The sequence below is a fragment of the Nycticebus coucang genome, chromosome 6 (genome assembly GCF_027406575.1).
Source record: "Nycticebus coucang isolate mNycCou1 chromosome 6, mNycCou1.pri, whole genome shotgun sequence".
Lineage (NCBI taxonomy): Eukaryota > Metazoa > Chordata > Mammalia > Primates > Lorisidae > Nycticebus > Nycticebus coucang.
This window is the reverse complement of record NC_069785.1, coordinates 91,221,770-91,234,137: the sequence shown is the minus strand read 5'-3', so window position 1 is coordinate 91,234,137 and position 12,368 is coordinate 91,221,770. Positions and strand designations below refer to the sequence as shown.

Below are 12,368 nucleotides of genomic sequence, written 5' to 3'. Positions count from 1 at the left end.
AGGAACTACACAGGGTCACGCCCTACAAAGATCCAGCAACAGTAGAGTGACCCTGCTGGGGTCTAAACTTGGAGAGACACCTCCCCAACTCTGAGGATGGCCAGAGGCAACAGGGAAAAATAATAATGAGGCGAAATCAACAGAAAAACTCTGACAATATGAATAATCAGCATATATCAACTCCCCCAAGGATCAATGGGGCAGACACAGCACAAGATTCCACACACAAACAAATAGCTGAGATGTCAGAAATCGAATTCAGAATCTGGATAGCAAATAAGATCGAATCAGAATTCCAAGCAGTAACCCAAAAGATATCTCAAGATTCAACGAATTCAAAGACCAAATGACCAAAGATTTTGACACATCGAGACAAGAAGTTGCAGCCCTCAAAGATCTGTAAAACACAGTAGAATCCCTCAGTAACAGAATGGAGCAAGCAGAAGAAAGGACTTCTGACATTGAAGACAAAGCTTTCGAACACTCCCAAACTCTCAAACAGGAAGAGAAATGGAGGGCAAAAACTGATCACTCTCTCAGATAGCTCTGGGATAATTAAAAGAAAACCAATATTTGTCTTATAGGGATCCCCAAAAGTGACCAAGTGGCTTCACAAGGCACAGAGTCTCTTCTTCATGAGATTATGAAGGAGAACTTTCCAGACATGCCAAGAGATTTTGAAATTCAGATAGCAGTTTCAGAACTCCAGCACGACTCAACCCAAATAAGACATCCCCCAGACACATCATAATCAATTTCACTAAAGTTAATATGAAAGAGAAAATTCTGAAAGCAGCCAGGCGAAAGAAAACCATCACCTACAAGGATAAGAACATTAGCATAACCGCAGATCTCTCTGCTGAAACCTTTCAAGCTAGAAGAGGATGGTCATCGAATTTTAATCTCCTAAAACAAAATAACTTTCAACCCAGGATCCTGTACCCAGCTAAACTGAGTTTCATTTATGACAGAGAAATTAAATGCTTCAATGACATTGACATGTTGAAGAAATTTGCCATAACTAAACCAGCTCTCCAGGATATTCAGACCTATCCTCCGTAAAGACCAGCATAATCCTCCACCACAAAAGTAAACCCACCCAGAAACTTTTGATCAAATTCCAACTTTCACTGTCACAAAAGGATTAAAAATGTCCACCAGGGACTCTCGAAAGCCTTATCAATATTCTCAGTTAATGTGAATGGTTTAAATTGTCCTCTAAAGAGGCACAGTTTGGCTGACTGGATACAAAAACTCAAGCCAGATATCTGCTGCATACAAGAATCGCATCTTACATTAAAAGACAAATATAGACTCAAGGTGAAGGGATGGTCATCTATACTCCAGGCAAATGGAAAGCAGAAAAAAGCAGGCATTGCAATCCTATTCGCAGACGCAATAGGCTTTCAACCAACTGAAATAAGGATAAAGATGGACACTTCATATTTCTTTTTTTTGTGGTTTTTGGCCGGGGCGGGTTTGAACCCGCCACCTCTGGCATATGGGACCGGCGCCCTACTCCTTGAGCCATAGGTGCCGCCCGACACTTCATATTTCTTAAAGGTAATACTCAACATGATGAGATTTCAATTATTAATATTTATGCACCCAACCAGAACACACCTCAATTTATAAGAGAAACTCTAACAGACATGAGCAACTTGATTTCCTCCAGTTCCATAGTAGTTGGAGATTTTAACACCCCTTTAGCAGTGCTGGATAGATCCTCCAAAAAGAAGCTAAGCAAAGAAATTGTAGATTTAAACTTAACCATTCAGCATCTGGATGTAACAGACATCTACAGAACATTTCATCCCAACAATACTGAATACACATTCTTCCCATCAGCCCACGGAACATACTCCAAAATTGACTACATCCAAGGCCACAAATCTAACCTCAGCAAATTTTAAAAAGTAGAAATTATTCCTTGCATCTTCTCAGACCATCATGGAATAAAAGTTGAACTCAATAACAACAGGAACCTGCATACCCATGAAAAACATGGAAGCTAAAAAACTTATGCTGGGGTGGCACCTGTGGCTCAAGGAGTAGGGCGCCTGTCCCATATGCTGGAGGTGGTGGGTTCAAACCCAGCCCCGGCCAAAATCCACACAAAAAAAACAAAAACCTTATGCTGAAGGATAGATGGGTTATAGATGAGATTAAGAAGGAAATCACCAAATTTTTCGAACAAAACAACGAAGACACGAATTATCAGATCCTCTGGGATACTGCAAAGGCAGTCCTAAGAGGGAAATTTATAGCACTGCAAGCCTTCCTCAAGAAAATGGAAAGAGAGGAAGTTAATACCTTAATGGGACATCTCGAGCAACTGGAGAAGGAAGAACACGCCAAACCCAAACACAGCAGAAGAAAAGAAATAACCAAAATCAGAGCAGAATTAAATGAAACTGAAAACAAAAGAATTATACAACAGATTGATAAATCCAAAAGTTGGTTTTTTGAAATGATCAAAATAGATAAACCTTTGGCCAACCTAACTAGGAAAAAAAGAGTAAAATCTCTAATTTCATCAATCAGAAATGGTAATGATGAAATAACAACAGACCCCTCAGAAATTCAAAAAATTCTTAATGAATACAAGAAAATCTACTCTCAGAAATACGAAAATCTGAAAGAAATCGACCAATACCTGGAAATACGCCACCTATCAAAACTTAGCCAGAATGAAGTGGAAATGTTGAACAGGCCTGTATCAAGTTCTGAAATAGCATCAACTTACAAAATCTCCCTAAAAAGAAAAGCCCAGGACCAGATGGCTTTATGTCAGAAGTCTACCAAACCTTTAAAGAAGAACTAGTACCTATATTACTAAACCTCTTCCAAAATATAGAGAAAGAAGGAATATTATCGAACACATTCTACGAAGCAAACATCACCTTGATCCCCAAACCAGGGAAAGACCCAACAAAAAAGAAAATTATAGACCAATATCACTAATGAATATTGATGCAAAAATTCTCAATAAGATCCTAACAAACAGAATCCAACAACACATCAAAAAAATTATACACCACAACCAAGTGGGATTTATCCCAGGGTCTCAAGGCTGGTTCAATATACGTATGTCTATAAATGTAATTCAGCACATAAACAAACTATAAAATAAAGATTATTTGATTCTTTCAGTTGATGCAGAAAAAGCTTTTGATAATATCCAGCATCCCTTCATGATCAGAACACTTAAGAAAATTGGTATAGGGCGGCGCCTGTGGTTCAGTCGGTAAGGCGCCGGCCCCACATACCAAGGGTGGCAGGTACAAACCTGGCCCCGGCCGAACTGCAACCAAAAAATAGCCGGGCGTTGTGGCAGGTGCTTGTAGTCCCAGCTACTTGGGAGGCTGAGGCAAGAGAATCGCTTAAGCCCAGGAGTTGGAGGTTGCTGTGAGCTATGTGAGGCCATGGCACTCTACAGAGGGCCATAAAGTGAGACTCTGTCTCTACAAAAAAGAAAAAGAAAATTGGTATAGAAGGCACATTTCTTTTCTTTTTTTTTTTTTTGCAGCTTTTGGCCGGGGCTGTGTTGAACCCACCACCTCCAGCATATGGGGACAGCACCCTACTCCTTTGAGCCATAGGCACTGCCCCGAAGGGTCATTTCTTAAACTAATAGAGGCCATCTACAGCAAACCCACAGCCAATATTGTATTGAATGGAGTTAAATTGAAATCATTTCCACTTATATCAGGAACCAGGCAAAGTTGCCCATCGTCTCCATTGCTCTTTAACATTGTAATGGAAGTTTTAGCCATTGCAATTAGGGAAGAAAAGGCGATAAAGGGTATCCACACAGGGTCAGAAGAGATCAAACTTTCACTCTTCGCAGATGATGTGATCGTATATCTGGAAAACACCAGGGATTCTACTACAAAACTTTTAGAAGTGATCAGGAATAAAGCAATGCCTCAGGCTACAAAATCAACACCCTTAAATCTGTTGCCTTTATATAACCAACAATAACCAAGCGGAAAAAACAGTCAAGGACTCTATTCCTTTCACAGTAGTGCCAAAGAAGATGAAATATTTGGGAGTATACCTAACAAAGGACGTGAAAGATCTCTACAAAGAGAACTATGAAACTTTAAGAAAAGAATAGCTGAAGATGTTAACAAATGGAAAAACATACCATGCTCATGGCTGGGAAGAATCAACATTGTTAAAATGTCTGTACTACCCAAAGCAATATATAATTTTAATGCAATTCCTATTAAAGCTCCATTGTCATATTTTAAAGATCTTGAAAAAATAATACTTCGTTTTATATGGAATCAGAAAAAACCTCAAATAGCCAAAACATTACTCAGTAATAAAAACACAGCAGGAGGAATCACGCTACCAGACTTGAGACTGTACTATAATTGATAGTAATTAAAACAGCATTGTACTGGCACAAAAACAGAGAAATAGATGTCTGGAACAGAACAGAGAACCAAGAGATGAATCAAGCTACTTACCGTTATTTGATCTTTGACAAGCCAGTTAAAAAGATTCAGTGGGTCGGGCAGCGCCTGTGGCTCAAGGAGTAGGGTGCCGGTCCCATATGCTGGAGGTGGCAGGTTCAAACCCAGCCCCAGCCAAAAAAAAAAAAGATTCAGTGGGGAAAAGATTCCCTATTTAACAAATGGTGCTGGGTGAACTGGCTGGCAACCTGTAGAAGACCGAAACTGGACCCACATCTTTCACCATTAACTAAGATAGACTCTCACTGGATAAAAGATTTAAACTTAAGACATGAAACTATAAAAATACTTGAAGGAAATGCAGGGAAAACTCTAGAAGGAATCAGCCTGGGTGAATATTTTATAAGGAGGACTTCCCAGGCAATTGAAGCAGTATCAAAAATACACTACTGGGACCTGATCAAACTAAAAAGCTTCTGTACAGCTAAGAACAGAGTAAGTAAAGCAAGCAGACAGCCCTCAGAATGGGAGAAAATATTTGCAGGTTATACCTCCGATAAAGGTCTAATAACCAGAATCCACAGAGAACTCAAACGTATTAGCAAGAAAAGATCAATAGCTAGTTGCCCAAGTGACTTGAAGAGAAACTTCTCTAAGGAAGACAGACACATGATCTACAAACACATGAAAAAAAGCTCATCATCCTTAATCATCAGACAAATGCAAATCAAAACTACTTTGAGATATCACCTAACCCCAGTAACAGTAGCCCACATAACAAAATCCCAAAACCAGAGATGTTGGCGTGGATGTGGAGAAAAGGGCACCCTTCTACAATGCTGGTGGGAATGCACACTAATACGTTCCTTCTGGAAGGATGTTTGGAGAATAGTTAGGACCTAAAAATAGACCTGCCATTCGATCCTATAATTCCTTTACTAGGTTTATACCCAGAAAACCAAAAATCACAATATAACAAAGACATCTGTACCAGAATGTTCATTGCAGCCCAATTCATAATTGCTAAGTCATGGAAGAAGCCCAAGTGCCCATCGACCCACAAATGGACTAGCAAATTGTGGTACAAGTATACCATGGAATATTATGCAGCCTTAAAGAAAGATGGAGACTTTACCTCTTTCATGTTTACATGGATGGAGCTGGAACATATTCTTCTTAGCAAAGTATTGCAGGAATGGAAGAAAAAGTATCCAATGTACTCAGCCCAACTATGAAGCTAAATTGTGGCTTTCACATGAAGGCTATAGCCCAACTATGAAGCTAAATTGTGGCTTTCACATGAAGGCTATAGCCCAACTATGAAGCTAAATTGTGGCTTTCACATGAAGGCTATAGCCCAACTATGGCACGAGACTATGGGAAGGGGCCAAGGAAGGGGAAAGGTGGGGGAGGTTAGGGTGGAGGGAGGGTGATGGGTGGGGCCACACCTACGGTGTATCTTGGAATGGGTACAGGCGAAACTTACTAAAGGCAGAATACAAATATCTACATACAATAACTAGGAAAATACCATGAAGGGTGCGTTGAAGTCTGATGGAATGTTTCAGATTGTATGTGAAACCAGCACATTGTACCCCTTGATTGCACTAATGTACATAGCTATGATTTAATAAAAAAAAAAAAAAAAAAAAGATCCTAGGGCAGCGCCTGTGGCTCAGTGAGCAGGGCGCTGGCCCCATATACTGAAGGTGGTGGGTTCAAACCCAGCCCCTGCCAAATTGCAACCAAAAACAAAAAAAACGATCCTTACACTATCTTATTTAAAAATTTATAAATATAAAACCAGTATAGTGCCCACTTGATAACTGTTCAAAGGAGGTTCAGTTTGCACTCAATTCTAAGTCAATGGACAGTTAATATTTATAGCTCAATAGCTAGTTTCCCAAAAAGAAAATTGACCTAGCTAAAACACAATTTCAACAAATTTCAGATTGAACCATGGGGATGGGGATAAATACACATATCCATTCAGCTGTAAATGCACCAAACTTCAGGTAGAGATGGCAGAGTGAGTCTGTATAGTAACTCTAATTCAGGGTGGCACCTGGGGCTCAGTGGGTAGGGCGCCAGCCCCATATACCGAGGGTGGCGGGTTCGAACCTGGCCGCCACCAAACTGCAACAAAAAATAGCTGGACATTGTGGTGGGCTCCTGTGGTCCCTGCTGCTCAGGAGGCTGAGGCAAGAGAATCACCTAAGCCCAGGAGTTGGAGGTTGCTGTGAGCTGTGATGCCATAACACTCTACTGAGGGCAATGAGATTCTGTCTCTAAAAAAAAAGAAAGAAAAACTCTAATTCAGAGCACATAAATAAAAATACACTTTTGCTTGTTTTATTTAATGTAAGGCAAAAGAATAGGACATGAAGTGAATGTTCATGCACCATTACCTAGATTCAACAATCAATATTTTGTCCCATTTGCTTCATTTATCCCCATTTGTTTTTGCTAATGAGTTCTTCAACAAAAATCATAGGAAAAATAACCCCCTAAATCACAGAAATACAATTTAACCCACATGTATTTTACCATGAATTGCTGGAATCATGCATTTCCAGAATCATGGTGTCACACCTAACAGAATTAAGTTTGTTCCTTACTATCAAGGGACACACTGCCACACTAACATTTCTAAGTCAGAAATGTCTTTTTCAGTTGTTAAAATCAGGATCCAAGAAAAGACTATTTTATTTTAGTTTTTTATTTTTTATTTTTTGGAGACAGAGTTTTACTATGTTGCTCGTGGTAGAGTGCCGTGGTGTCACAGCTCACAGAAACCTCAAACTCTTAGCTCAAGCGATTCTCTTGCCTGAGCCTCCCAAGTAGCTGGCATTATAGGTGCCCACCACAATACCCAGATAAAAAAACTATTTTAAAATATAGATTTTTGGTTGGGGAAGAAAAACAAAGGAAAACAACATTAACACATGTCAACATCATGGGAAAAAAGGGCTAAGGTATAAAGCCTTGTTTGAAGTAGCAGAAGATCAGACACATATTTTGCATAAGTTTAAGCCCACTAGCAGAAATCAGCAGAACCTGCATAGAATCCCAGGTCCTCTGGTTAAATCAGCATCGTATCCCAGAGTTTAAACATGTACCTGTGGATGTCTCCTTTTTAACAGCCAGAGTGAAAAATCACACCTCCTTATAGTCACACTTTGTCACCCTTCATAGAGCACCATGGCATCATCATAGCTCACAGCAACTTTAAACTGTTGGACTCCAGTGATCCTGTTGCCTCAGTTTTTCATTTTCAGTAGAGATGGGGTGGGGGTCCTCACTCTTGCTTAGGCTGGTCTTGAACTTGTGAACTCAAGTGACCTCCTTCCAGCGTACTAGGATCACAGGTGTGAACCGCCGCACCTGGCCTATTTCTTGTTTGTGTGTAAAGCACTTAACACTGACGAACCATGTATGGTGCTGTCTCACCACTGAGTCAAGTGCACCTTGATGTCACCTTACCACTGGCTATGTCATCTCCACAAGCGTGCGTTGCCTAAGGCTGTTTTCTTAATTTTACACTCATTTCTTTTAATGGCCTACTGCCTTTATCAGAGTTGTTTTGAAAATACTGCAACTCCTGAAATGTAGTTAGGGCTCAATAAATGTTAGGTATGTTTATAAGAAAATTCATGCGCGGCCGGAAAGGCGGCAGCCCCCTTGCCCATCATGCAATGCATGTTCGTGGGGAACCTGGTGCTAAACCATTCGTAGACGATCTGCTTCTGGGTCGGGGTTTTGTACGCAGCTCCCTTGCTGCGATCTATTGAAAATCAGCCCTCGACACAAGGGTTTGTAAGAGGAGAAAAAAAAAAAAAAAGAAAATTCGTTATACCCAAGTAATTTTTGCTACCCAGTGATTTATGTTTTACTCACTGACCTTGTACTTATGGGGAGCCTAATGTGGACCCACTCAACCCCTTTCCCCTCCTCCTACAATGAAAGACCTATCTGGCCCCGCCCCAAGAGACCCTAGCTCACCAGAACCTTCCAGAAAGCTGTGGAATCTTCCTCGTCCTATGCCCAGTACAAAAAGAGGCCTCCAACTACTCTCGGTGCAGACACCATCTTTGCCCTGCCCAGGGGGGGCCTCTGTCCCTTTCCTTAAACCTGGCCTGAACCTCTCCTGGTCTTCCCTCTGGGTACACCATGAACTCCTTTAGTACCTAACTGTAATGTCTGTTACTAATAAGATTTACCAATTCACTTTGGTGTCAGAACAAGTCACCATGCTACAAAATACTATATACAATTGCAAAGAATACAGGCTGACATGAGAATTACATGGAGCAGTTTTCTAAGAGTTAATGTGGCAAGTGCTGCCAGTAGGTGGCTTCTGGGGGACAAAAAGCTGTCAAAGCCTGATCATGTTAAAGGCTAAAAATGCCCACTCTTTCTCTCTGGTATAACTAAGGGTTACAACCTGCTCTCTTCCTAGTAGACAGCTTTGTGTCAGGAATAGAACAAGCCAACGTCCTTTTATAGAAAGGAGGCAAGCTGACCAATTCTATTTGGTCAATCCCTTGCAAACTGCATCTGCACACTCTCACAAACAGAACCAAATTACGATCAAACTTAGCAATGCCCTGTGCCAATGTCACGCGTGATAGATAACCCCCATGATAGTTGCTGGAACAGATAAAACTTTCTTCTTGGGGTTGGTCATGGTGGTGCATACCTGTAATCCCAGCAGCTCCAATGACTGAGGCAGAAGAATCATCTGAGCCCAGGAGTTTGAGGTTGCTGTGAGCTATGATGACACCATTACACTCTAGCTGGGGTGACAGAGCAAGATCCCATCTCAAAAAAAAAAAAAAACCAAAACAAGGCTGGGTGAGGTGACTCACACCTGTAATCCTAGTACTCTGGGAGGCCAAGGCAGGTGGATTTCCTGAGCTTATAGGTTCAAGACAAGCCTGAGCCAGTGAGAGACCTCGTCTCTAAAAATAGCTGGGAATTGTGGTGGGTACCTGTAGTCCCAGCTACTTGGAAGGCTAAGGCAAGAGAATTGTTTGATCCCAAGAGTTTCAGGTTGATGTGACGCCACAGCACTCTACCAAGTGCAACACAGTGGGACTGTCTCAAAACAAACAAAAAAAAACAGGACAAAAACAAAACAAAAAGTTCTTGGAGTGTTGGGCGGCACCTGTGGCTCAGTGAGTAGGGCACCAGCCCCATATACCGAGGGTGGCGGGTTCAAACCCAGCCCTGGCCAAAATGCAACAAAAATATAGCAGAGCCTTGTGGTGGGCACTATAGTCCCAGCTACTTGGGAGGCCGAGGCAAGAGAATTGCCTAAGCCCAAGAGCTGGATGGAGGTGGCTGTGAGCTGTGACACCACGGCACCCTACTGAGGGTGACAAAGTGAGACTCTGTCTCTAAAAAAAAAAAAAAAAAAAATGCCCAAATACAAACTTCTCTGGAATAAAAAAAAAAAAAATGTTCTTGGAGTGTTGAAACTGCAAAAGAAAAAATTGTAGGGATCAAATTTACAGATGTATTAATACTATAGTCTATGTACCTTCTGTTGGGGGAAAAAAAACCCCAAACCAACAACTAGTAAAATGGTTCAGCCTCTCAGGACAGTTTTCATTCACAGTCTGTTTCTGTACAGATTTTGAGAGGTTTTGAAGTAGGTCCTACACGGAAATAAGGCCGAAGAGGTTCAATAAAAGTGTCACTGTAAGTACAGATGTGAGATTTCTCAGTCATGTTGTAGAATGAGATCTCACCCAGCTCATAGTCTAAGAAAATGCCAATGCCTCTGGCTTCCACTCCTAACTGTAACGGGGTTGGAACAGCTCCTGGAGCATCATAGCCACCATCCTGTAGCTGAATGCTCCAGCATCCCTGCCGGGGTGATGGTGGTTTCCTTGTCTTTGTGGGAAGAGAGTCCTTACAAACCCCAATAGCCCATTCAGACTGGTCTCCCACTTCCACTTCCCAGAAATGCCTGCCAGAATAGAAATATGGAAAACCCAGGACAACCGGTTTGACCATAAATCTTTTGGGAAAATGAGGGACCTTTTGTTTTCTCTTTGTAAATCTCACACATTTTTTATCTTCAGAGATAATCAGGTTAGGGTGTGCTGTTTCAGGGTCTAGAATTATATCTACTTTAAATTTCTTTATAATTCTCTGAAGAGCAGAATACTGGGGAGGAAAACTGCAGCCTTCTCTCTTTAAGTGAATTGAGAAGACTGATGGGCTGACCTCATTTTCAGATCTGTAAAAAGTTTTGATTTGTGAGAGCAGTTCCACTTCAGACAGCATACTGAGCTCTACTACTTTGCTTAATTGACTCTTGAGTGTGGCAACATAGTTTGTGAATTCTGTTATGTTTGCATCAAGTTTCTGTCGAATGCCCTTCTCTTCTTCAGCTAACCTGGAGAAAACTGCATGTTGTTCACGGTCTAAAAACTGGTTCAGGTGCTCAAATTCAGAGGATAATTCTTGCCTTTGGTTTTCTACCATTGCTCTCAGTTCTAAGGGTTTTTTTCTTTGACTGCTTATTAATTTTTGAAGGTCTACCAATTGCTTCTTCAAGGATGGGATATAACTACGGAATCTTCTCCTGTGATGAGAGGCGGCCTCCTCGATGGGCCTCACGTGGTGGCCCTGGTGCTCAGGGGCCTCAGTGCACAGGGGACACAACACCACCAGGTCCTCCTCACAGAAAACATTCAGGACCTGGCTGTGCTTCTCACACAAAGGTGTTTCTTCCTGCCTCTTTTTATCGCTTTGAGGTGTGTGCAGCAGCTTGGCAATTTCAATCATCCTCCCCAGCTGGGTGTTGCTCCGGAAGTGCCCCTCTTGGCATTGGTGACGACAGACAGGGCAAGGGAAACTGTCCTGTAGATCTGCCCAGGACTGTTGGATGCAGGAGCGACAGAAGTTGTGTCCACATTCGATGGTAACTGGGTCTCTTAAGTAATCCAGACATATGGGACACCTGGCTTCTGCTTGGAATCCTGCCACAGCTGCCGCCACTGCCATTGGGCTGTGAGTAAAGGTCTGGATGGAAAGGGGCCTTTCTCAGGAGCTGGGGCTCTGCAGTGAGCAGCAGAAATGGCCTCACATCACACCGTCCTTCCTGGAGACAGCTGAAGACCTCACCACAGGCCCTCCAGTTTCTCACATTTGGGGCAGTGCTTGAAGTCCTTTGAGTCTTCACACCCTTCAATTCCAGCTGCCTGTCTAGCCCAGGGCTGTTCCTGGAAAATCAAGCCACAATGAGCAGCATGAACAGCATCTAAGGAGCATAGCCCGTGCCTCAGTCATTAGTTGCTGGGGGTAAGATCTTTCCTTAAAACAAAAAAAAATGAAGCCAAGTCCCAAATTTGTTGCAAATTTGGTCCTCCCCTGTACTGTATTGCAGTAAAGCATGGATTACTCTCCCTCATCTCTCATGACCACCCTCCACCACCTGACACCACAGCCCCACATCCCGGCCACCCGCTGGGCACCCCACCCAGGGGCTGGGACTGGCTGGGCTCTGGGCACACACCACATGCATACTAGAACACAGCCTTTGTTACCTACCTATGTCACTTGGAGAAATTCACTTTATATCCCAAATTCTTGTAATCAGGTAAATAAGGACAATAATCTCCCTTTAAACTTTGATCTTATGAGAATATAGGAGAACTTAAGGAATGCCCTCATTAGTTTGGGGGCTTAAAATAAGCTATTTCTTGACAGCTCAAAATTTGCATTTACCAACTTTGGTTTGTTACCTTCAGCCTTGCTTCTCTACATAGCTGAATATGGCATTGAAGATGTATTTGTGAAAAGAAACTCAGGAGGTAAAACAGGGGTGGGTGTCCAAACTGTGGCCCAAGGGCCTCATGCAGATTTTCTGAGGACTGTTATCTGTAGTGTCAGATATTGCAAAAATTAAACACAAACATTTATCTTTTCTTT

At 42.0% G+C, this 12,368-nt stretch overlaps 1 protein-coding gene across 1 annotated transcript; it reads right to left on the bottom strand.

Moving 5' to 3' along the window:
• Window positions 1-10,034: 10,034 nt before the first annotated feature.
• On the bottom strand, window positions 10,035-11,441 carry TRIM75 (tripartite motif containing 75). The gene has a single exon (XM_053593197.1). It carries the CDS (start codon window positions 11,439-11,441, stop codon window positions 10,035-10,037), a length of 1,407 nt encoding a protein of 468 aa, XP_053449172.1.
• Window positions 11,442-12,368: the final 927 nt, after the last annotated feature.